The sequence below is a fragment of the Clarias gariepinus genome, chromosome 10 (assembly GCF_024256425.1).
Source record: "Clarias gariepinus isolate MV-2021 ecotype Netherlands chromosome 10, CGAR_prim_01v2, whole genome shotgun sequence".
NCBI classification, from domain to species: domain Eukaryota; kingdom Metazoa; phylum Chordata; class Actinopteri; order Siluriformes; family Clariidae; genus Clarias; species Clarias gariepinus.
The window spans coordinates 26797104-26824813 of record NC_071109.1 but is presented as its reverse complement, the minus strand read 5'-3'; the positions used below and the strand labels follow the sequence as shown (position 1 = coordinate 26824813).

Genomic DNA, 27710 nt, shown 5'->3' with positions numbered 1-27710 from the left:
ATTAACTTCTATTTCAAACTCTTTGATTGCTTGCCCCAGACGTCTGAATTGTCAAAAACAGACCAAAACATCTACTTGAATATGCCAAGCTTAAGTGTTTTTTTCTCGCTTCATTGCTGAGGTGCACAGCAACAAAGGAAGTCTCTGCTGGTGCCTCACCCACGCTCTAGCCTGTGCACTGACGTACAGATACTAGCCGAGAGCCTCAGGCAGAAGCGGCACCATTTGCTCTGATGGACATCTAGTATCTCGACTCATTTAACAAAAGCTTGTTCATGAGTTAATTCTCCACCGTCCCAGACGCTGATTACGAAACATTTATTCAAACCACACATATGAGATTGAGGCTGGAGAAGTAAATTACATTATGATGACAAGATCTCACCAAAGCATGACATCTCAAACACCTGAAAGCTGCGTGAGAAAGCTACAGTAGGTGAGGTGGAACAGTCAAAATAGAGAAAAAAAAAAAAACTTCTCCATTTCATATCTGAGCATAGTAAACAAATATGTGTGTTTTATCTGGAATATACTGTAATTCCCTGATCTAGCATGTTTTATTGTAGCACTGGGACAGGATCAGTGATAAAGGTTTATATTACTGCAGCATCATCGGTTTTCTTCTTCACAGGATATTGTTACTGAAATGTCCTATCTGATGTATGGTGTTCTATGCATAGCGAAGCAGAAAAACAAGAACTCATGTCTGAAAAGGACGTCCGTGATGCCAGAGTCACAGATAACAACTACTACCTTTTTATATCACCTTTTCCATCTCCTGGGATGCGAAACAAACAGAACCTTTCCGGAGACATCCAATATACTGTATGTAGGTTCTTTGGATACTTAACGGTTCTTTAAGCATCCTAGGTACAGTACAACTTTGGCATCAGTTTGTTTAATGATACAAGAAATACTGTATATACCAACATCTTCCAAACATTAAGTTATCCTTTAAGAGTGTGCTTCTTATAGTGGCATCCATGAAGCATACAATTATTATAGCTCACAGTTACTAAATTAGACGTATTTCATTTATTATTGAGTTTTACTGTATATACAAGAATCAGCCCTAATATTTATACCACTGCCAGCTGAAGTGAACAACATTGCTTACAAACTATATACCAGCAAACTGGTGACAGAATCATGGGTACCCAAGGCTCACCCATGGCCAAAGGCTAGCCTGTCCAATTTGATCCCACAGAAAAGCCAATGCAGCACAAACCTCAAGGGAAAAAAAAACAATTCTGGAAACAAAAGAAAGAACAGCCAGTGCACTACAGGACGACACACACGGGAACCAGCAGGCAAAGAGCCCAAGGACATTGACATGGCCACCAAACTCCCCAGATCCCAATCTGCTGCCCACATCCTGGTGCCAGACACCACAGTCAGCCCCTACAAGCCCTGTGGATCCACCCCAGTGACACGACGGGAACCCAAATGGTGACAGTTGTAATATTATGGCTGATTAGTCTATAGCAGATTTAGTCACACTTTTATTTAACTCAAAACACACAAATAAAATTGACTAAAAATTATGGAAAGTACTGCAAGTTGCTGGCTGCACTAATGTGAGAATCACTTCTAATCTAATCACTTCCAAGTAATACAAATGATTTACAATATGTTTTTAACAACAATTGAGACATTTATAAAAAAGGATTTAACAAATTATGTTTGCAAAACTATATCCCCAAAACCATCATTAGTCTTGTATAATAACTACATAGAATTAATAATATCACCACCGTGAGGTATATGAGATTAATTAGTCGCCAGAATTCAGTTTGGTTTCACTTCTTTTAGGTTTTTTTTTTTTTTTTTGCAATGAACCAATTTCATTTCATTTTCTGAAATTTTTTTTCGAACAAACGTACACTAAGTTTAAATCCCCTCTTAATTTTCATTGGATTTTTGCTACAAACTGTAATTTTTTTAATTTTTTTTTTTTTTTACAAAATAAAGTAACAAATTAAAAAAGAACATATGACCTCGGGTAAAAACTTCAGCAATTTCTGACTAAACTGTGACACAATAAGTAAATAGACACCCTCATAGTTTTATGATAAAATGTACAGTATGTACACACAGACATTTAAAGCCATTACTATGATTATTGTTTGTTTCATTCTTTTCAGATTGGAACAGGACCCATCTTGGAGCATGATTAGAAGTGAAAATTATGGGGACATGGCCAAGAGATAGGATTGCCTGTCAGTCTGATTGTGGAACGTCCTAGAGACAAATAACAGGAATTTATATATATATATATATATATATATATATATATATATATATATATATATATAAAAACATGACCACCAACAGCCACCATCATTATATTATTAACAGAATTATAGTTTCAAAACTAGAGGTGGGAGGTAACGGAGTACATTTAATTAATTACTGTTTCATTATTGTACATATTTCATGTATCTGTACTTTAGTTTTATTAGCGGATCCTTTTTACTTCTGTACTTTTACTTAACTACATTTCTGCATGGTGTATCAGAGTTTTTTTTATATGTAAATTGCTACTATGAGCTCCTACAAACTATGTATTTTGATATTTAAGTAAATTTCAAAGTAACGTACGTAAGTTTACGTCTGTACTTTTACTCGTGTACATGTAAATCGAGGACGTCTACTTTTACTTGAGTAATATTTGCCCCAGGGAATCTCTTGACCTGCTCAACCTGTGCCTTCTGTAAAACATCTTCATGCTGTTAGATCTGTTACGAACAAATCTCTGACTTGAAGCTGCCCTTGGTAGTCATGGGATTTGAACCTGGAACCTTTCAAACCATAATCCAATGCCTTAACCACTAAGCCAACCACTACATTTTTATCAGCTAAGACCAAATAATCATTTTTTAAAATCACAACATTGTGATTTAAATTGCGGTATTTAACTATTAAATGTACCATTTCGTATTGAAACTTATTTACACTAACAAAAAATAATGGCACAAATGATCTCATTAAGAGGATGTTTGCCAATATTTATTTATAACCTCATTTATATTATAAAATATTTATTTTATAACGTTATAAAAAAAAGAAATACTTAAATTATTGACAGACTACATAAATTCCAGACTATGCATATATTACCCATCATAAATTGCAGCCTTCTGTGAATAAATAATTGCACAGGTCAATGATTTTATGCAATTAATTGTGCACTAGACAAAGTTATTTTGGAACAAATTGGCATAATTTAATCATATGGTCAGGGTTGAAATGAATATCTCTGTACGTTTCAGCATAATGTTTGCTAATCTATGCAACATTGGACTACAATCATATAAACTTTAATGTATTTATACACAGTCTAAATTCCCGTTTTTTTTTTTTTTTTGGTTTATATGGTTTTATTTTAGGATTCCTGATGAAGATATTTGAAATCATAGCCTGCTTTACAATGTAGATGAGCCTATCGAGTGCTGTGAAAAAGTATTTGCCCCTTCCTGATTTGTGTAGCAAGGTACGTCTGGAATGCTTTTTTCCCTTAATAAATGAATTCATGATTGAAAAACTGCATTTTGTTTGAACTCGGGTTATCTTTGTAACAATTTTAAACATTAAAATTTGTTTGATGATCTGAATAATTTTAAGTGTGGCATACAGTATATGCAAAAAAAAATAAAAAAATTCAGGAAGAGGGCAAATACTTTTTTATGGCACTGTATATTCCTTTAATGGTTTGGTGCTGATGAAATGGAAGGCTATGAGTTTAAATCTCAGGACAGGCAGAGAACCAGAGTTTGGCACCTCGAACAAGTGTAATATTCTACTGCAAACAAAAAAAAAAGTCCTCAGTCTTGTACAGGCAGACAACTATATATTTTCCTTCTTCATCTTGTTCTTACAGTTTAAATACAAAATTCAATTTTTTCCCCATGAATCAAAAATGTAATCAGCAAAATCACCCCCAAACCCAACCCATGTTTCCCACCATGTGCGTACACACATGCTTCAAGTTGAGGCGTTTCCTGGGTTCACAAGGAGACCCGTTTTTAACCAAATGAAAGACATTTAAAACTCAGGATGTGAACACTGAATGATAAAAACTAAACAACAGCAACAGCTCAGGGGCAGGTTAGAGTCCAGTGGTCCAGAAACATAAGACACAAGGAGGAGACAAACGCTCGCACGTCCACACAAACCTACAGAGGAATCGGTCTTTACAATGCTGCCCGGTATAAACATGGTTAACAGAATGATGACTATTTTAGTATGAAGGGACTCAGTCAGACAGTAGCTGAAAGATGAAGACAAACAAATGAGAAGAGGCTGAAGACAGATAAATTAAATTAAAAAAAAGGCAAATACACAAGAGAAGGCCAGCCTCTCCGATTGTATAAAACAAATCATGAAGGCACAGCAAAGAAAAAGAACAATGACAAAAAAAAATGAAATAAAAAAAGAAATAAAAAAAGAAATAAAAAATGAAGTGGGGTTCCGTTAAACAATTTGGCCATTCCTATATTATCCCTGTACATCTCTTGTTTTTCAAGTGTGTGATGACTGAGTGCTGTTCTGAGAGTGTGAGAGAGAGAGTGTGTGTAGAGTTCTGTACAGTCCTCAGTGCTCTCTCTCTCACAGAGTTAGTCTGTCTCCGTGTCCTTGCTCTCACAGGTACAGCTGTTTATCTTGGATGAGCTGCAGGTTCTCTTTTAGCATTTTGAAGCTGGGCCGCATCGCCGGCTCCAAAGTCCAGCACTGCTTCATGATGTCGTACACGGCGGGGGGACAGCCGTCAGGGGCGTCCATCTTGTAGCCCTTTTCAACACGTGGTACCACATCCTTCAGAGGCTGCGAGAAGACGGAGAGGTTTCAGGGTCAATTTGTGCATTTGAAGAGATTTAAGAAAAAAAAAAAAAAAAAAATGAATCAATCAATCAATATCAGCAGCAGACAAATCTATAAACTGTGGACTACTCTGCCCCCTGTTGGAGACTTCCATGTGTTACTACTGTAGTAAAACTAATAAAAAGTCAAAGACAAAATTTTGGTTTTAAAGCACATTTAAATACAACACAGTTGTGCTGTACAATCCTAAAATAGCTGCAGACACAGTAAACTGGATATAAAAATCAGACACTAATAAGGAAAGAAAAAACAAAATGCAAATAAAACAATAAAAGAAAAGAAGCAGTGAGAAGTCCGCCCTCAGTGCAGTAAAACAATAAAACAATACACCATTAACAAACCAGGAAAAAAAAATGATACTCAAACTGTATTAAATGAAAAATATAAAAAAAAAAAGCTTGAGGTATAATTTAAAAAAAATTAGAGTAAAGGTCTGACAGACCAATTAGCCTAACCTCCATATCTTTGGACTGTGGGAGGAAACCGGAGTACCCGGAGGAAACCCACCCTAGGGGTGCAAGGCGACAGTGCTATCCACTACACCACCATGTTTTGTCCAATTTTATTAAAATATATAAGCAACAATATGTGGAACACCACATACACAACCTGAGCTCAGGATCAAACCCAAGTGCCTGAAGCTAAGAGAGAGCAACACTGCTCCAAACTTTATAGCAATTACTTATCAAAGAATTACACCACTTCTTATGTATTCTGTGTATAGTTACACTAAACTGTGTCGAATTTCTGTTTAACAAGCTAGTTTTTATTATCACTTGCGTCACAGCTGAACCAAGTCCTCTTTTTTTTTCTTCTCTCTCTTGAGGTCAATTAGACAAAAATGCAGCTTGTCATTTTACTGAGAAACTACAGAGCTTCAGGTTCTGCTATTCTTGTGGGATAAATCTGTGTCTCTTTAACTTTGAAAAAAAAGAAAAAAGAAACAAACCAAAGAAAAAACATCAATAACACCTTTTTTTTTTTCTTTTTGAAGACAAACAGTGCACGTAATAACTGAGAACACTCACAATTCTCGGGTATGGTACACGGCCAAAGGAATAGATCTCCCAGAGTAATATTCCGTAACTCCACACATCTGACTTAGTGGAGAATTTCTGTTCACACACAAACAGGAAGATCAGAATTTAGCCGCGGTCTTAATCACAAGTATGAAAGTGCACATTACTGTATACGAACAGATACTTGCACTACCTTTTCTCTCAGGGCTTCAGGGGACGTCCATTTGATGGGCAGCTTAGCCGTGTCCTGAGTGGACGATGCCTCCTTGGTCAAACCGAAATCACTGACTTTAGCGATGTTGTCGTCGGACACTAGGACATTCCGAGCTGCCAGGTCTCTATGGACGAAGTTGTTAGCCTCCAGATAAGCCATGGCCTCACACACATCCCTGCACAGACAGGCACAGAGAAAGCTTGTTAATCCCGATAACACGAACTACTACAACACCAGGCAGAAGTAAGAGGAAGGGAACTAAGTAAATGTACAGTTTTTATGGGACTGAACTTTACTTGAGTAGTTTTATCAGTGGATACGTTTTACTTTTACTCCATTACATCCTACAACAAATTATTGTGATTTCTACTCCACTATATTTCTGCGTTCTGAGTTACATAACCAGAGTGGTGTGTAGTATTTGAAACTATTTGAGGTTATTATGTATAACTGCACAAGTATATGGCAGCACAGTGGTGTAGTGGTGAGCACTATCGCCTTGCACCACCAGGGTCCAGGTTCGATTCCCGTCTCGGTGTGCATGAGTTTGCGTGTTCTCCCACAGTATAAAGACCTGCAGATTAGGCTGGTTGGCATTCCCAAATTGTCCGTAGTGTGTGAGTGAGGTTATGTGCCCTGAGATGGATTGGTACCCTGTCCAGTGTGTACCCCGCCCTGTGCCCCAAGTCTCCTGGAATAGGAGGCTCCAGGCCCCCTGCGACCCTGGATACAGGATAAAGCGGTATAAATGACGACTTCTACTTTTACTCGAGTAAGAGTAATATTTTACCTAGAATAGTTCTTCCTTTTACTGAAGTACAGGATGTGTACACTTTGCCTACTTCTGATTATAAGCCAAGGTGACTGATTTTGACACCTTAATCAAACTAATGTCAAAGGGCAGGGGTAGCTCCTCAGTGGTAGTATTTTCACTACTGACATTTTAATACCATTTTAGCGATTAGCCACTTTTCAGAAAGAGGAAGTTTCACATTCACACTTTCCTCATCTCACTTATGAAACTTAAAGGGAAAAGTGAAGCCGAGTTTAGTTTTTACGCACCAAACGTGTCTAATCTTGACTGATTACGGATTAAATTAAAAGAATAAAATATATTTTTTCTCATTTATATTTCAGTCTTTTATGATTTGCCTTACTTTGAGCCTCAATGATATGGTTTTCATTACCTTTATATTATTTCAATTCCTCTTTATTTTTTAGGGATTCCATTACATATTTCATGTTGAAATTACTGTCTTCACTTTGTCACTGCTATTACAACGTGTGTTCAAGTTAATGACAATGCATGACCTCATATTGGCCACTGCACCTCCTGCATGATACAGGAACTCATGTGGACGTCACATCAAACCTGTACAATCCTGACCTCGCTCCAAGCCCTTTCCAAAAAAAATTTCCAGTAAAAAAATGTATTACCTTAATGACATCAAAGAGTTTTTACTTTCATAAATGATCAAAAATCCTGGTTTGACTTGAACACTCATTGTAGTTGACATATATTTATGATCTGCTTGTGTTAACTTTCTGTCTATAGTTTCTTTAGTGTTTTCCAGGTCAGTGTGCTGGAACAGCTTGGACAACGCTACAGACATGCTGGATAAAGACTGGGCTGGAAACTTTCTCAAATGTACTTGTTTTAGACCAGATTATAAACTCACATGGAGAACTTGATCAAAACATCTCCTCCGATAACTGATCGTCCTCTGGAGCGGAGATAGTCCACCAAGCTTCCCTGCAGAGACATGAACATTCGTTATTAATGTAGTCTTCTTCTCTGTGTCTATACGTTCATTAAATAAATTAAAGAGGCCATTCTTTCCCTCATGAGTCACCATATCAAGTTATATGCTTAAGTGTTTCACATAAACATGATTGTAATCTTCCAAAGATGATTCAACTGACCTTAAAGCCTTGGAAATGTATTTGCTATTTGAAAACATAAGCACGATGCTAATGTAATGGGAGTTCACTTTAAATTCAGTGCACATAGGACATTACTCATCTAGCCCATTAAGAATGGGACTCCCTGCTGTTCTTCTGAAATTTGGTTACATAAGGAGTGAAACTTTCTGCGATGTGTTGTTATAGGAAAATCACATGTTTTTGAGATACTGTGCGAACAAGATGTTCCTACCAACAGACGGACTGATGAAAAATAGACCTGAAGAAAAAAAAAAACTTCGAAAAGAAATTCGGCCTTAAAATCCTTAACATGAAAGTGTAAGAAACATCTGCGTCGGATTGGCAACCCGTCCAAGGTGTACCCCGCCTAGTGCCCTAAGCCTCCTGGGATAGGATCCAAGCCCCCTGTGACCCTGAGTACAGGATAAAGCGCTATAGACGATGAGTCAGTGAATGACCGTAAGAAACATCTCTGTATGACAAACAGGAAGAAGGCTTTTGACTAAAAGATTTCAGACATTTGACCTTGCTGTGACCTTGATCCTGCTTGGAATTAAGGTCAAAATCAAAAGTCGTTTCAAGCCACTGATACTGGAATCTCCTTCTAGTAAAGTTAAATAAACATTCTTTTCCTATATCTTATTGAAATAAGTTTCCATTTAACTGTAAAACATTCGCTATTTTAATCTCTGTGAGATAGCTAGCGCGAGCTCATTAATATAAACCCGGGATTAGAATTAATAAACTACACATCTGTCTAAACTTCTCTTACAGGAAACTAATCAACACCTTATAATAAATCAGATTAGAAAATTCAACAGGGCTGGACATGTCACTGACCTTAGCCATGTACTCGGTGACGATGAACAAGCTGCCTTTCTCCTCCACGATCACTCCCAACAGCTGCACCAGATTATTATGTCGCATTTGCCTACAGAACAACAAAAAAAAAAGGCATGGACCAGATATAATATTGCGCAATAATCACAGCACAAAAATCCATGAGGGAATGATGAAGCTAGTTAACACACAGTGCTCCTAAAGGGCAGACGGCTTATATCATTAATCATCATCATCATCATCATCATCATCATCATCATCATCAGTCCTGTCTGTGCACTCCACCCACAAGTCACTTCCACCCTATAACACGCTACACAGTATTTCACTAAAGAATTCTACACTAAACACTAATGAACACTAATTGCTATAACACTCTGTCCGTGACAAGTCAAGCTCGGACTGGATCATGGAAATTTCCCAAGCGCGTTATGCAAGAGCTGGGAACTTACGTCATAACCGAGGCCTCCGCGATGAATGCCTGTGCCGTGGCGTCATGTTTGATGCACTTCACAGCTACTTTTGTACCTCTGTAATCCCCCACCATGACATCTGCGTGGAACAAGTCATGTCATTCACTCCAGTGACTTACATCAGGCACCTTTTAAATTTCTGTCTTTGGAGATGGATATATTGCTCCATATGTACAGTATTTTTAACCTGCTCCAACATTGCATCAGATTCAAACCAGGAAATGATGCATAATAGCTAACTATTAGCAGTAATCTTAGGAAAGAGGAAACAGGAAATGGCATCTTAGAACATCTTAAAACACTAAATTGAGCACTGGATTGCTTCTTTATTCGAGAGACACTGATAAATCAGCGATAACTACAGTACAAAAAAAACGCTCTCATGTGTTAATACCCTACTGTGAATACTATGAATAGCTACTGTTAGACAGAGTGTGACATTTACCTCCAAATTCACCCTTTCCAATAGTTTGAATGAGTTTCAGTTCCTTCAGGTTCAGTGCCCATCCACCTGTGCAACAGAAACGAGAAGTGTGACTCCAGCTACCAGCACTCAACCATAACAATTCACAATAATAAAATGCTTTGCATATCAATAGTGGTGCTTTTTATTATATATGTAATAGGACCACTCTTTTCAGTATGATCTCATAAACATGTAATGTATACATCTGTAGGTTCTACAGTCACAGGACACCAAATGAACCTCTAAATAAGGAACCATATAAACTGTTAAACAAATTCTTTTGGCTAATAATTTAACCGTAGCCTTTTGTATATATTTGACTACATGGCATAAAAAGCAGGCATATCTTTAAGATCTTATTTATTGTCCCTAGAAATATACACTAGTATTCTACTGCAATGGGTTCACAAGCATTATGTAATGCAGGTCAGGATAGTGTGCTGCCCTGTCTATGTCTATTAAAAGAAATAATAAATAATAAGGATTTTATTATCTTAAATATGGAATACTTTTTCTTTTTGACGAAATCCTAACTAATGTTTATAATAATAAATCTTTTTGGGTTTATTACTGGACATTAGACAGAAGCACACGCTGACTGGGACACCACCGGGCACCACAAGGCACCATGCATAAACCCAATTACACTTAGAGGCAATTTAGAGACACTGCACCACCTCTGTGCTTGTTTTAAAGCATGGGGGTAGGAAAGATAAAAATCTAAATCAAACGGAGACGTAAAGTTTGGTGAAATTGCATCCTTTAAAGAATAAAGTTTTGTTTTATTATTACTTCTGTCATTAATATTTAGCCGTATCGTGCATATGTACAGAAAATCATATTGTCCTATAACTGATCTGGAGGATGGTGTATGCTCTTACTTCTAGAGAACTCGTCCTGCGCTGCTACTGTTCCCTCCTCCAGCTTGGGTTTGATGAGTCTGGTGCAAAGGCCGTCCGCATCTTTTGTGTAGTGCTGCACACAAAAATCAGCAACACAATTAGACCAACACAATATATCCTGCAGAGCTTCTGCTGATTTCAGCCAGGCATGAAGTTATAAAATACACTCCCTCTCTCTCGTTTGTTGTATGCAGTTATTCTTTTATTCTTCATGTTATTTAATTCATCAACATAGGGACGAATCAGATAAGCACAATGATGTCCAGAGGTCTGAGGCCACTTAATAACTGGAATATGTGAATACTGCTTGGTCAAAAAAAAAATACTGTTTCATAAGGGTTATAATATTTGGGTTAGGAATTGGTTTAAGATCTGTACAAATCATTATTAAACCATGGAAAGATAGATGCTGAACCGTCAACTCTATGGAAGGAATGTCATTTTCTCTAAAATTAATGGAGATGACTTGAACAAAACAAAAAAACAAAAAGACAGCAGAAATTACAAATATGTTTAATATTTAAATAAGGATCATCTCCAATCACACAATGTGATGAAAACTCACAAGATTGAAATTTAAAAAAGCAGCGTTGCAATAAGGAACCAACATATTAATAAAGCTGATATGCAAAAAGGCTTTAATTTACTAGGGAGAATAAAGAGTGGACTTTGGAGCAATAGAAAGAGGTCATGTGGTCTTACTAATTCTGATTGAGTCAGGGTAAGAAGGGAAGCGTATTAAGTGATGCACCCATCATGCATAATGCCCATGTACAAGCCTCTGGAGGCAGTGGCATGATCTGGGGTTGAGTTAGACCTTTGCTCAGGTCTAGACTCAGCACCGTTATGTGGCAATAAAATGAAGTCAGCTGACGACCCAAATGTACTGAATGACCAGATTATCACATCAATTGGGTTTTTCTTTCCTGATACCATGGGCATATTCCAGGACACGGAACAAAATATTGAAGTGTGTGACTATTATTATTATTATTAATATTATTATTATTATCATTTTAAGTGTATGGCTGCAACGTACAGAAGGTTTTAGAATTTTTACATTGTGATCTGCAATGTACAGAAGGTTTTAGATTTTTTAAATAAGAATTTTTAAAACATACAGTCATGTGTAAAACGGTAGCACCCTTTCATTATATTCTGTTTTTTTGTTTTTTTTTGTCAAAAATCATCTTTTCAATAGTTTTGAAATTATATTAACTAATATTTATTTAACAGAAATTATGCCTTAAAAAATGTTAAATAAATAATGGCACAGTAAAAAAAAGTTAGATGGTGCCGACCCCAGAAAAACACAAAGAATTAAAAGAGGCGGTACTAACTTTTTGCACATGACTGTCGAAAGTAAAAGCTCAATAATATTTAATATTACAGATTCTACACTATTTCTCGATCCCTAATAAAATCTAACTAAAAGCAAATGTGTGAGACTGACCTCTTTGTTAGAAAGATCAGATTTTTCTTTATCTATTTTATTGAAGTGTGTGTTCAGATGGCACAAAATGGATCATAAGCTTTTACACCAATGGTTACAGTGTATACCAGCTAAACTGCAAAGTTATTAAAGCAAAAATGGACATAAAAAATCCTAAAAAACTAAAAATCATGTAAAGATTTAAAAGATTTTACTTTGAACTCGAATTTTACTTTGAACTTTACTTTTCACTAGCCCTTGGGACCTCACTATATGTCCGCTGAATACTATATTAAAGTGTGTAACCCTGTATCCTGAAAGTACCCACATTTAAACATGCAAAATACCCTCACATTATTAGTGTCAAAGATCTTTGCAGGATAGAACAGAAGATAACGTAACCATTGCAACCATTGCAACAGCGGTATAACAGCAGTGCCTCTTAAATGTTCGACCTTCCTCTTTGTCACTTCCTTTTCATCAATTTTTCCAGGAACTGAAGTGCAGGCAGCAGGTGAGGCAAAGCCGTGTACGTGAGAGAGAGCTCTTTAATAGCACACCATCCAAAACAAATCACACACACACACACACACACACACACACCTGATGCCCAGGATAGGCCACACACAGTTCCATGATCACACTGGTGATGCATTAGTGATGGAAATGATGACTAAATAAGGCAGACTATCACTCCACAACAACACTGCTCGTGATCAAGCCTGTGCCATGAGTAGGGACCAGGGGTAGCTCAGTGGTTAAGGCATTGGACTACGGTTCGGAAGATCCCAGGTTCAAACCCCACAACCACCAAGTTGCCACTGTTGGGCCCTTGAGCAAGACCCTTAACCCTCAACTGCTCAGATGTGTAATGAGATAAAAAATGTAAGTTGCTCTGGATAAGAGCGTCTGCCAAATGCCTAAATGCAAATGAAAGCTTTAATCTTTAATGCAGGTTTATCAATCAATAATCAATAAAGTATCATATTTCAGGGTCGTACCCTGCCTGGGCTAATGGGTCTCCCAGAGCAGAATGAAGATGGAATAGCTGATGCTGTAATCCAACGTGAACGCAAAAACAGTCACATGGATCAACACCGTATCCTGACGATTTAAAACGAATGGAGCGTCAACAGCAATTTATAAAAAATACATACAAACTGAAAGCCACACAAACAAAAGTCCAACCTATTGAGAACAAGCAAAGAATTACAAAACCGTGTGTGTGTGTGTGGGTAGGAAGCAAGAGCCGAATTCAAAATGTGTCACCAAACCCCCACTCAACTCAGCACTTCCTTCAAATGTGTTAATACCCAGCCAATCAGCATGCACCACACGGACAGATCGTCCCCGTCAGTAAGCAAACACTAGCGGCTACGTAACGTTTACAAGCGTAAAAAAGCTACTTCAATCCTTGTAACCTAACACAACGCCTGATGCTGTTTATTCTCTACTGCTTTTGGCTTGATTACGCGCAGTGCAACATGGAGCGAAGTTTAAAGCTTAGAGATTAGCACCTTAGAAGGACACTTTTTCGGGGCGAAATAGCCTCAGCAGCTTTTGAACTTACATATATATATATATATACACACACACTCATGCACAAAAAACGTACTACGAGGAAATGCAAGTGTGTGTGTGTTTCCTGCCGCCTAACACAGCAGTTCTCTCTGCCTCTGTGGCTGTGTCTGATGGGGCCTGCTTCCTGTTTTGGCTATTTTGGGCATGTCTGTGACCATCATTTAACAAAAAAGGAAAAAAAAAAAAGAGGTGGTAACTTAGGAGAAAGTCTGTCAGTCGTACGTATAGTGCATGTCGAAACTAAAAAAGGAATTTGGTAATTCAAAAGAATCAGAAAGGATGTACTTACAGTGATACTAAGGGAATATTGCGCAATGTTTTTATGGTAAACTGAATTTATATCTTTTATACAAGATGATTTCAACAACTTGATTCAAACTGTTTTTTTTATGTAGTTTATTGGGGGTGGTTTAAAAAAATTACAGTTGTAACATATTATGATTATCCTACATATAACCTGGGAAGACATTATGCTAAAATTATAACCTGGTGTTAAAAACAAGCCTTTTTGACCTCATTTGAAGATGACCAATACAACTAAAATAAACCACGCTGATACACAAGAATTTTTGGTATTTTGGTCCGTCCCCTTGCCATCCGGCACACTGGGCGACGGATATTCCCCACCCTGGAGATATATCCGTCATTTCTATGCCAGTTACTTATGGGGTCGGGTTGGCAGCTCAGCGCCCGATTATCATTCACACACTATAAGCAAACTCCATGCACAAAAACCCGAGGCGGAAATCGAACCCTAACCCCAGAGGTGTGAGTCCACAGTGCTAATCACCAAGCGACCGGTACGCATGTACAGTATAGGTATACAAGACTGTTAATGTGTTCACCTCGAAAAGGAAACCGTACCAACTGCTGCATCTTGCACCATTTTTTTTTTAACTTCGTACCCTTATTAAATTCATTTTATAACCTTTTTTGCCTCTTTCCATGTAGATACCACTCACTCATTCAGACTAAGCTCATAGTTGGCCACAGAACACCAGCAAGAACAAATGCAAAAATAACCCCAAAACCCCCCAGACTCCAGACTCCGTTATCCTCACCTCGACGAGTTGCATGAGGTTCTCGAAGTACGCCTCCTCGTCGATGGTGAGTTTCCCATTGTGGTAGATGATGCGGTAGTGCTCCACTTTGCCCTCAGAGCTCACACACAGCGTGTAATCTCCGGGGTAGTTGGTGCTCTCGCGGACCAGGAACAGCCCCATCTCGGGCGGGTAGAGCAGCCTCTCGGCCTGATCACGTGTTATCTTGCCGTGGAACCATCTAAGGAAGGCAGAGCAAAATACACTCTCACATCAATGTACATAAACAGCTTGTAGTAAATACACATACTGAGCCTATACACTTTGTATTACTCCATGATCCTGTGAGCAGTTGTGTGTAGTTGGTGATTAAGGTTATTCTATTCACCTGGTGGTGGTGTTAGTGTCGTGGCTGATCGTTGCACATACAATACTAAAGATGCAGGATTATATATTTTTAAAGTGAGCCCATTTTTTATCTCGGATATCCATTGCAATGTTGAGAGCTTAGTTAGTAGGTAAAAGCTATTTTACTCCAGGCTGAATAATTATAATAACAGAGCTACATAATATTAAGTAGTGATTCGTTCACAGAGTCCCAGCATTTAAACTGTCAATCTTCATAAAGGCAATGTTCACAACACCATATATTTTATACTCGGGTTAATTACCTCTCCTGAGTGCGTGATCATAAAACTGTGCACTAATGTTCGAGTTATTGTGGAGATCCTGCATGACACTGCTCAAGACTGTAAACAGATGCCGTACCGTTGGTCAAGCTTTAGCCTGGCACTGAAATGGCTACGGCGAACATTAATGGGAGTATGATCTATGATCATAACCCATGGCAGCAACGTGTGATTAAGGTAATCATATTGTTTATTATTACATTATAGATGTGGAGTCTTAATGGATCATTGAAATGATCCATTAAGACTGCACATTTATTTCTTTTTCGTTTGGTTAGCACAAAGCATCTAGAATAAGCTGGCTTCCCATCTTTTCTTCCAATGACATGGCATCCAACCGCCAAACATGTGTCAGTTATTATGAAACAATTATTGCTATAACTTTAAAATTTAAACCCAACTATAAAAAGCTTAACCACCAAGAAGGCTACCGAAACAAAAAACACACACAGTGCATTATGATCTGTCATATCATGTGCATGATCTCTAATTGCACTTAGTGATCAAAAAGTTCACCTGCACAATGCACTAATGCCTCCATCTTAGCTTTTTGGTGAAATAAGAGCAGCAGGCGAACCAGTAATAACCAGGCTGATAGATTAGGGCTAGTAAAAATATTTAGCAGCTAGCTGGTTCTTGTTTTAATCAGAATAATCAGAAAAAGCTAATTGTAAGCGCCTACAGTAATCTATGACGCACAAAACTATTTCTATTAAAAAAGAGTGGGAAAGGTAGTTTACTGAGTAATGGCTTTGAAAAGGTTATCTGTAGATTGGTCAGAACTCGCTCTTTCAATGATATTTCTACCTTTCCTACATTAGAGGATCTGAAACCTGTCTGTCTGTCTAAATCGTCACATCATCACAAAAACTGGCTGGACAGAATTTAAAGAAACTTTGGCAGTACGTAGGTATTTATTTGCCTGAAGTTAAACCTGCGCCATAAATGAAATCAAAATGTTGAGTAGAATAGACGTTATGAGCAGTTATGTTCCCGATTATAAACCGACTGTGTATTGCATATGCGTCAAACTGTGGGTGGTCTGCACTGACAAAATAATCAAATCAAACTTACATACAGTATCTGCCTGAAGTTTGTGGAAGCAAAATGTTGAGAAAAAAGTGATGTTTTGAACAGTTACAGTATGTATCGGATTTAAGAGTAACATTAAAAAAAAAAAAAATAGGCACAAGAGTCCTGCCGTACAGAAAAAACAGGCAGACGTTTGTGGGCTTCACCCTAAAATGATAAGGTCAATGATTTCCAAATAAGCTGATCAGCTTTAATATATATATTTAAGATGTTTCTGAAACCTTGAACACAGTTGAAGGTACAGGCAGAAAAATTGCACACGCAAATCCACATCCTTGTGAGGATCTTCCATTGACATAGTTATTAATTTAACTATGTAAAACTAATTAATCTTCATTAAACTTGGCCTTCTATAAATAATAAATAAACTGGTAAACAGTTTGTCTAATGAGGACCAGCAAAATGTCCCCACAAGGTTGAAACTCTTAGATATTCCTTCCCCTCTTGTGGGGACATTTGATCCCCACTAAGACATAAAAACACACACACACACACACACACACACACACACACACACACACACACACACACACAGTAAAGCTAAAGTTTAGGACAAGAAAAGACAAATTACATGGTTCCAAAAAGAGCACAGCGTCGGATGCTTCTGTAGACTCTGGCATCGGAACCATGCAATCTGTGTATGAGAATTCCCACTGAATCTTACATAAAACCGACCAGGATAGAGAAACAAACCTGTTCATATAATCTGCTTAATCAAAGTAGTTGAAACTTGTATATAAAGGTACAGCAGCAGTCTATTCAGACCTGCCAGTGATGATCACAGTTATTTTGTTCTGTATTATATTATTATTGATCAAATCACAACTATACAACAGTGAGTTCCGACTGAGTAATCTGATTGGACGAGAGACATTCCACAAGTGGTGATAATAGATGGCAACAGCACTGCGACGTGTAACTAATAACTGTTCATAAAACTAACTGTCAGGTACAGGATGTGTGAAAGTAGGTCGGTACGGTCATCAGTACTGCAAAGAGGCAAGAGTAGCTGCGTCCCAAAACCCTCAGTCAAAACCAGTCCAGTCAGCACTTTCAGCAAGAAAACACATCTGATAACGTTGTCATAATAAAAACACTTTGTCTCCTTAATAGTTGCTTGTAAGTTGTTCCAATTCGCCTCTGAACTATGAGTTAAAATAAAAAAAAAGTAAAGTTGTTCATTTATCTTCTAACGCAAGGCTGAATCCCAAATCCCCTCTGTAAACCTTAATCAAGTGACTGTACCTCCTACTACTGCACTAGCTACCCAGAAGGTACTCATTCACTCATCGTCTATATCGCTTCATCCTGTCTACAGAGTTGTGGGGGGCCTGGAGCCTGGACAGAACATGCAAAATCCATGCAAACAGACCTGATGCGGGAATCGAACCCGGACCCTGGAGGGGCAAGGCGACAGCGCTAACCACTAAGCCACTGCGCCATCCACCATTTGGCATTGTCGCAAAGCAGCTTTACACAATCAAAAGAATTATTTAAGTTTGTATGGAATTTGAATGTGTAGGAATCAAAATGGTCAGATAGTCCCTGGAGAGCAAGCCGAGGGCGACAGTGGCAAGGAAAACCTGTTGATGTTAATGATGAATGGTTTCTGCTGTTATATAAAATCGTGTTGCTTTTTTCCCCCCAGACACACACGTCATCCTTTTTAATTGTTTTTAGTTACAACTAAAATGGAACATTTACAAACCGACACTGTTATCGCTTGCTTTCTCATGAAGTTAATCCATCTATATATCTATTCATCATGGTCACGACTAAAACAGGAAATAAACCATCCAGCATACACTGTTCTGACCGGATTCATACTTTGGCATAAATTTTCGGCATAGATAAGGCCGGCACATGCTGCCATTGTGTACTGACGGGCAGTAATTGAAGAATGACGGTCGTGCTCTTTCCGATGAACTCTGATCTCTATAGCCGAGTCTGGTTTTGCATATCAGAAATTCGAGTGGCTGGTTTTTTTTTTTTTTTTTTCCATTTCCCTGAATAATCTGAACAGGGTTATTTATTACACTGCCGTCCTTATCCTGCTTTTAAACCGCTGATTGGCGGTTTAAATGAGGTGGCAAGCGTGAGTGCTGGACATACGATTAGGAAGACATGTGTCATAAAAGCATGACTACAGTAAGAGGACATTGATGATATCATGATCGCATGTGCCAAATATAGCTCGGCCATGCTAAATACGGCATCTGTATTCTCCTCCATGACTGTTCATATTCAGCTCTCTCACACACACGTATATAAACAAACCATGAAATCATCTCTCTTACACAAAGTGTTTACCCCATAATAGTCCGGACGTGGCAGGCGGCCACGCCAGCGAGACCCCCCCCCACCCCCCCCCCCCCCCCCCCCACCCACTGCCATTTATAAATGACAGGCCCTTTTTTATCTACTTCCATTCAATGTGCACTTATTTGGAAATAATCATTTCCGTTTGGAAGTCTGAGTCAGGTGACTCTCTGGTAAGAAAAACACACCAACCCGGGAACAGTGTTGTGTATAAACACATGTCTTTTTTTTGCTGAATAGAGAACTTAATAGATCGGTTTGCGAATAAAGAATGTGAGCATCATTAACATGCAGAGTGACGGATGTGAGTGACAAGGACTTGCTTACTTGCTTTCTAATATTGTTAATACAGACATCCAGCACATTAATAGTAGCCTTGATGGTGAGCATTGGGTGGGAACTAAACCTACCACTGAATCACTAAAGCCAGCAAACCTCCCTCTATAATGTGATGTGATCTGATGCAGTTTAACCCATATAATATAATGTCATGTGATGTAATATGATGTAATGCCATGTAAAGTAATGTAATGTAATGTCATGTCATGTCATAATAGTGCATATTTATCATGTTACATTTTCCGCATGACATTTTATTTCGTTATGTTTCTTAAAGAGTCGTTTTAACGTCCTTGACGATTATTTGTGCACAATAAATACATCTCATTAATTCTCTCCTGATTTTATTTGACTTTTTGCATGGAAATTACCAACCAAAAGTCTTGTGCTGCACGAGGAACAAGATTTTAGTGTGTCGTTCCCGTGTCACAAGGTATGTACATTTTTCTTGGGGAGACGCAACAAAAACAATACAAAACACACACACACACACACACACACACACACACACACACACACACACACACACACACACACACACACATTCATGAATGATTTTAACTTGATGTCCTAATATAATGTTCACACACTGACATCTTACTTTTTAATTGTTATTGTGATCAGATCTAGTCTTTAAAAATATAGTAAAATAAATTTAGACGCTATTATTATTATTTTTTTTATAAACTAGAGTTTTCTTAAAAATTATTTAGACAATCCCTAACATCAGCAGAAGCATTTCACGAAGCACAAAAGGTAAAGGAATTAGCGCTGTAATATTAACCTCTACGTCTAACTGTTGGCGGCACAGTGGCTTAGTGGTTAGCACTGTCGCAACCAGGGTCTGGGTTCGATTCCTGCCTCGCGGCCTGTTTCAGTGGAGTTTGCATGGTCTCACCTTGCATGGTGGGTTTCCAACGTGTACTCTGGTTTCCTTCCACAGTCCAAAGACATGAAGCTAAGCCTAATATACTTCCTTTCGGCTGCTCACAACTTGGCACTGGTTATATGCTGGATGCCCTTCCTGACAGAACCCTCCCATTTTTCTAACCAGGCTTAGTATGTGACAAGGCGTTCCCAAACTGTCTGTAGTGTGTGAATGCGAGTGTGAATGTAGGCTGGAGATCCTACCTCGATCATAACAATGGGAATAAATACAATGGTCACCATTGGCCTCAACATTTCCTAGTTGGACTATAGAGATGGATGGATGGATGGATGGACGTTTAATGGTTATTAATTTATTAGACCACAGTAAGGATTTCCTCGGACCCAACTGTTGCCCAATGTTTTAGGATTTCATATGACACTTGGTTCACAATGTCCCTCACACACAAACCCTACTGACCCTATTATGTGGTGTATTTTTGTGCCGCAGAAAAAAACCTAGTTAAATCTAAAAGTAAACACGTGTTCAAGTAATGAACATGACCTTAGGGGTGCTCTATTGTTTTTTTTTTTTTTGTTCTTCATACAAAATATACAAAAACAGAGTGTAAAATCAATACTTTATATTTAATTAGTTCATTTATTCTACATGATGAATTCAAATTAAATTATGAAAATAATAAACTTTACAAACTTACATGCATCTAAGAATTTGACAGCTTAAATTCACCCCATCCTATGACAGCGGTACTTACGGCATCAGGCTGAGCTTCCCGCCAGACTTCACCCCTTCTCGCTTCTGGACGTAATTTGCTGGAATGGTCCCCTCTCGGCCCCCTGTGTTTTTGGCTTTGTACCAGTTTGGGTCCTGGGATTAAAAAAGAAAAAAAGTGATATTTCTGTCAGATTTACTCAAACGCCAGCAGCAGTCTTACAGGGACTGATGCTGAGAACATAATGCTGTCAGGAGCATTTATGTTTTGTGAGATTTTATGACACCCACACACCTTAGTGACTCCTATAATGGTCAGGACGTCTCCTTTGCACAGGGGAAGGTCCTGTTCGGTCGTGCCGGGGAAGTTGTACTTGGCTACACACTCCGTGCCTGGAGGCCAGATCGTCTAATGAGGGGGAGATGATGCAATGCTTAGTTGTTGGACATGTAACATTTATAATGAGTACACACACACACAAAAACACAAAAACACACAGACACACACACACTAGTGTGTTTATCTTTAATTCAGTGTCGAAATCAAAAATGCTGATTATGATCAATCAACCAACATTTTAGAGGTTTTATCTGAAGATCTGATTATAGATGGAAACTGATTTTAATGATATTCACTTAGCAAGAGATAACCTTCTGTTTGGTTTTATTTAACAGTTAAAAGCAAGCAACTGATGAACAGAAGCAAGAATCAACTTTTACAATACTGATGCTGAGACCTGGAGACCTCATCCTATAGTATTTTCTTTAAAATGTTTCAAATTAAACTCTTAACTAAGGTTGAAAAACCACAAGGGCAAACAACTTAAAATCATTAAAAAAATATATCCATCCATCCATCCATGTACCCCTGTAGTCCAACTAGGCCAATGGCATTGTATTTAGTCCACTTTTGTACAACCATGGTAGGATCTCTGGTCAACACACTACGGGCAATATGGGAACGCTAATTAGCCTAATCTGCATGTCGTTGGACAGTGGGAGGAAACCGGAGAACCCGGAGGAAACCCGCCATGCACAGGGAGAACATGCAAACGCCATGCACACAGACCCGATGCGGAAATCGAACCTGGGACCTGGAGGTGCAGGCGACACTGCTAACCACTAAGCCAGAGTGCCGCCAGTGTTTCTAATATAATAAATATACATTAAAAGGATAAAGATAATAAAAACCAGTGCTAATGAATCCTTACATACTGCATACATTTTTCAGTTCCAGTCTAATCATAGAATGTCATAGGATCAGCAAGATTGATATAAGGCAATTCATTCTATCACTCTCACCTGTATGGCAGACATACTGAAGCGCGTAAAAGGACAGAGAAACAGATGGAGAGAGGGAAAGAGTATATCCTCTCAGCGTCCCAGGAGGTTAAGAAACACCATCGGCGCTGAAGCTACACCATCCAGCATCAAGTGTGTCCAGAACCTACAAACAGAATAAGCATTCGTCAGTTACAAGGCGATTAAAGGTTTTCTGAAAACATGGGAAGTTCCTGAAACAAGAATGATACGACTTACAACATGACATCCTACTAGCATGACCTCTTCACTCAAAGCCTCATGGTACCGTACGAGCTTGTGAGACACTTTAATTCACAGCATTCACATATGAAAAAAAAATCTAATGACGTTGTAGGTTTGTTTGAAGCTGCTGGGTCCCTCCCAGAATCAACCGCTCAAACCGACCAATCGTGCAGAAGTGAACGAGTGAAAAAAAAAAAGAAAAAAAGCTTGAGCAGATTAATAACAGGAAGCGCAAACACTTTCGAAGAGGAAGTGTCGGCTGCAGATTTTCCGATGCCTCAGACAGGAACCGGGGCTTGTAAGGGCAGAGCAGAGCACGGCAGAGCAGAGAGTGTTAGCATCAAGTTAGTTTGCAGATGCCGGCGAAAAAGCGCGGGAGGATCAGCAATGACTCCCTTACAGGCACTTTAAACAGACACAAGATCACTGAAGGGCTTTTCCCCCATGCCACACCAACACCTCTGCCTACTGCTGCTGGGCCATGTCGCAACCCAACACGAGCACGGAGGAAATCCAAACTCTCAACCAAATCTGGTTTAATAAAATTCCTCCGATAAACACTGATTACACGCAGATTTAAAAGCTTTGAACGCTTTGATGCATCATTGGTGAAAATGCCCTTCAAATCTGAACCAGTACTTCCTGTTTAGTGCTAGTGTCATGTACCCCTGACTGCACTTCCTGTTTTCTGTGCACTAAGCCCTGCTTTCTGAAAGCCACTTACTGTTCTCTCTCTCTCTCTCTCGCCCTCTTTTCCCCAATTAGGCAAAATGAATTAGTAAGTCTTTCGGCGCACACACACACCCACACAGAAACACAAGAAACATACAGAGGGACAGTGGGGAAGACATACAGAAGCAAGGAAAATGATGACACACAGAGAGAGAAGGAGAAATCTTTCAAGACGGAATGGCATGGAGAGGAACGAAGAGGCATACAGACAGAGAGAAAGAAGTCAGAGAGAGAGAGAGACAGACAGAGAGACGTAGAGATACACATGCATACAGAGAGGAACTAAGACATACAAGAAGAGACCCTGCGAGACACACAGAGAGTCAGGCAGACATACGGAGAGACACAATGAGGCATAGAGCCAGATCAAGAAACACTGGTACACAGAGAGACACAAATGGTCAGGGAGGGCTATGCAGACATAGGGACATAAAGGGACATAAAGAGACAGAAAGACACGCAGACATACAGACATGCAAACACACGCATGCAAAAGTAGACATACAGAGACATAGGAAGACACACACCCATACACAAACACACGGACAGACACACCAAGGCATAGAGAGACAAAGACCCACAATGGAATACTGAAGACACACGTCTGCATGAGAAATATCAAATATCTACTGTGATCAGAAAGCGTTTAAAATCACCGCACAACAAATAAATATGAACTATTTTCTACATTTAATTAAAATGCTGTGTCTGAGCTGTAACTCCTCACACCCTCCCAAAAAACATAAAACACATCACACACACTAGTGTCCACAGCCATAGTTAGCTGCTACGAGTTGTAGAATATGAGCTCACTTCCTGAGTTGCTCAGAGCAGCATTCTTGTCGTTAAGGCACGATGAGCATTATGGGATGGGCGTGGGTTTGAGGCGCCGACCGCAGCTCCTGTACGCAGCAGCCTTTACAGTTACGGCATATAAGCCACTTCCCTTTAAAAACACACTCTTCCCCTGCTGTTCCTCTGGCCTAAATTTACACGGCCTGGACAGGAACAGCATGAAGCATTAAAAGACAGGACACACGCCGTCAGGCCTGAAGGGAGAGTGTCTCATGCTTATTAGGGAAGAAAACACCAGAGACTCGATTTGCATTGTGATTCTGTTGATATAAAAATGTTCAATCTTAAATATTTTTCATTTGACTCGTCCTTGTAAATACTAAGGGTGGGAATCACCAGGAGTCTCCCCATACATTCTCATCACGATACGTAGGTGCTGATTCAGTTTGTATTCGGCCAAAACACAGTATTGGGGGTGACTTTATAATTGTTTTTTTATGTTATAACATAGAACACAGACAATGTGTGCGCCAAGGAAGCTACTTCTGAAGTTTATGCAACACTGAAGTGACCGATCTTGCTTCCCTAAAAAATTTCAAGTTGCTAACTCCAGCATTTTTGGAGAGATGATTTTATAATGGACACTTTTCAGCGTTATACTGTCTCGCTTCAAACAAAAATTATTTTAAATACAAATTATTCATATTTCTTATGTATTTATAAGTATTTATAATACAACTGGTGTAAGCTTCTAGAAGCATATGACCTGTAAAAGTGTTTGTTTTTTGGTAAACGCTTAAAAAGCAAAAAACCTGTAGTGTCTGTAAACATGTCAAATTCATGTTGCAATATCTTAAAAATGTAGCATTTAAGAATAATACACTTCTCAGGTTCATGTCTTTTCATGTGGAATCTAAATTGGCCAAGTTTTATTTAAATAACAATTAAGATCAACAAAGCGTGGATCGGGAGATAAGAAGCATTAATTATTATAGAAAATTATGAAAAATCACTTTTTCACCAATACCATGAATACAGATACTGTACATGAATTTTCATACAAAATAATCAGGATACGTAACTGAAATAATTTTCAATTTATTATTAATTTAATATATATATATATATATATATATATATATATATTATATAATTTTCTAATTTTCTAATTTTAAGCATTCTCATTCATGGCGATGTGGACGGGAGGACCGTTTAATGCCGGATTCTTCAGCTGCTTAGCAGTCTTCAGTGACAGGATTCTCCCAGCTTCAGTTCCCACTACACCATCTGTGACATTCCACTGGAGTAAAGAAGCCGATCTACACGATTAACTTACGCAGACGTTGAAATGCGAAAGCATGAACACATGTGCACATTAGAACACATATGCTTATGTCGTACACACAACGCTGAAAGAACAGTTCGGTCAGCTCACTGGTTGGTGCTGTATCCAAGTTACTCTTGTAAAAAGTTACCGATTGTCTGGCGCCACTGATGTTGCATGTCGACCATGCTGGCGCAGTTACCATGACGATTAACATGATAACAGACAGTTTTCCTTGTAAGCTCTTAAAATTAGTTTTTTTTTTTTGATATATATATGTAGCTAACTACATGCAACGGTTTATACTGATGAGAAAGCCGAGTAGAGCTCAGTGATGGGAGTCGGGAACCATTCCATAATCAATCATCGGTTAATACTCGGTTTAACTGCATACTACAAAGCTTACAATAGTTCTGGGTTTTTCAAAAATGTCAATCATAAATGATTTAAAACAGAGGTGCATATAAGTGCTTTACCATACGTCTTTCCTGCTCTGCACAGTCACAGTTTGTCACATGGTACAACGTGCGCAAATAATCAAAGCCATGCAAAAATTTAATTTAATTAAATAAATAATTCCAAAATGTACTCGTAGGAAGCTTCTACAGTCTCACTGAACTAAATTAAGTCGGTATATTATTATTAATTAGTATACATTTATAGTTAATTCGGTACAAATTGAATCCTTCCCTTGGTTGGTCAGCTATACACAACACAACACAACCATGTTGTGAGCACATGCACTTATCTATATTATATGCATGCACATTTGTGCTACACAGCAGTTGCCCAGGTTTCCTAAATAAATAAATTAATAAATAAATAAATAAATGCAACATAGCATGTTTTATAAATTTTAAACAATTAAAATTTTTCATAACCAGCTTCACTTTTTGAAATGCACAGGAAATAACATGATCACTGACTAGAATCGATGATGATTGATGGTAGCGACTGAAAGCACAATCACAGAGAGTAATTCAGCTTGGCTAATTAGTGAACATGTTGGAAAGTTGAAGATCTACAACTTAAAGACAAGTAGGTGAGTGAATTAAACAAATGTTCGAGATGAAGCAAAGGTGTAAATCTCACTAGTGCCGGTATAAGTGTGTCCCCGAAAGCCATCATATGTGGGGTGGAAAACCGTTGTGTGAAAATTTTGTAACTCAAAATGTCAACTTAACGGCAGTATCACTAAACACCTCACACCGGTTATTTAGATCGATATGGAAGCCGTTTTCCTATAAGCTGTTAAACAGCCATCGGTATCTGAAAGCATGTAAAAAAATTTTTTTTTTAAAGTTTAAGATAATCATTGTGCAGAAACACACGGACGTCACTGCAGAGAGGAAAAATATGATGCAATCGCATGAAAACACCTTGAAATAAAAATATTGCATACCACAACAAAAAAGCAGGATGCTGCCGCTTTGCAGAAACAGCGCAAACTGTAAGTTTGGTGAAATATAATCTTTGACATTTTAGTTTCAGAACATTCACTAGTAAATAATTGTGAAGTTTCATTCTTTTCTGTGGAACAGTGCGGGGTGTGTCCGGACTTGTACCCCATAAATAATGATATCATCACTTAAGGAATGCATGTTCAGGGCCCAATCTAGCACAACAGCACTTTTGATCGCTGGGCTTTTTAAGAAAGACTGCACACAGAAGGGAACCGGACGCCTGCGTGCTGCCGAACGAGGCCGAATTCGACTGGATGAAAAATTCATGGAAAATTCCAGAAGAGCCAATGCTTTTCTCTTCATTTACTCGGAGCACACAAGTGTTTCTGTGTGCGTCCGGCGTGATCAGATGAACCCGCTTCTGTACACGCTGTCTGAATCAAAACAGACGCACAAGAAGAGGCTCTGCAAAGGAACTGATTTCTCATGCCGGATCTTTGCTGTTGTGTGTTTATTTCTTCCTCAAGGTGTGATATGCATCAGCCGTGTACAAACCCGAACATAAAAAAAGACTGATCAAAGGGAGGCAGATAAGGGCAGGAGTCAATAGAGAAAATGACGAGATGAGCAGCGGCAGTGTGAAAGCCTACTGATGAGGAAGCCAATCGAAAGACCGGCTCTGCGCGTCACACAGAAAAGACCAGAAATGGTAAACCAGACTGACAGCTCGACGGCGTGTTACACAGAAAAGCAAGAGAAAAGAAACGTGTGAGAATGCCTTCAGGCGGCATAAGGAACCTGGAAGATAGCTTTAAAAAGAGGATGGAGACATGCGGGCAGATCAGGACTTCCAGAAAAGTCCTTAATGCCATCTCAAAACAAGATGATCTGGCAGGGCACAGCTACAAGCATAATCATGCACGCTGCTTACATACTACAGTAACCGCACTGCAATGTACTAAAAATATGACCAAGTGATGTCCAGGATTGCTCAATATAACCACACATGCAATTCAACTCCGAATGATACAGTTGTGTCCTGATGCAATACATTTTAGACAATTTTTCAGATTCTTTAATAAGAAATGGATGACATTAAGT

The 27710-nt window shown here is 38.7% G+C and overlaps 1 protein-coding gene across 3 annotated transcripts in view; it reads right to left on the bottom strand.

The window, feature by feature from the left end:
- Positions 1 to 2984: 2984 nt before the first annotated feature.
- csk (C-terminal Src kinase) overlaps positions 2985 to 27710 on the bottom strand; it is a 34922-nt gene continuing 10196 nt past the window's right edge. For 2 of the 3 annotated variants that reach the window (XM_053505867.1, XM_053505866.1), the window contains 12 exons: positions 22113 to 22257; positions 21106 to 21219; positions 20854 to 20966; positions 14793 to 15012; positions 10698 to 10791; positions 9796 to 9861; positions 9330 to 9429; positions 8878 to 8968; positions 7794 to 7867; positions 6094 to 6289; positions 5910 to 5996; positions 2985 to 4824 (listed from right to left, as the gene is read on the bottom strand). In XM_053505867.1, coding sequence (XP_053361842.1) covers positions 4642 to 4824; positions 5910 to 5996; positions 6094 to 6289; positions 7794 to 7867; positions 8878 to 8968; positions 9330 to 9429; positions 9796 to 9861; positions 10698 to 10791; positions 14793 to 15012; positions 20854 to 20966; positions 21106 to 21219; positions 22113 to 22127 — 1353 coding nt within the window. In that variant the 5' untranslated portion in view covers positions 22128 to 22257 and the 3' untranslated portion in view covers positions 2985 to 4641. Of the gene's footprint in view, positions 4825 to 5909; positions 5997 to 6093; positions 6290 to 7793; positions 7868 to 8877; positions 8969 to 9329; positions 9430 to 9795; positions 9862 to 10697; positions 10792 to 14792; positions 15013 to 20853; positions 20967 to 21105; positions 21220 to 22112; positions 22258 to 22349; positions 22498 to 27710 lie in introns of those variants that run through there. The other variant, XM_053505868.1, reaches the window with a different exon arrangement.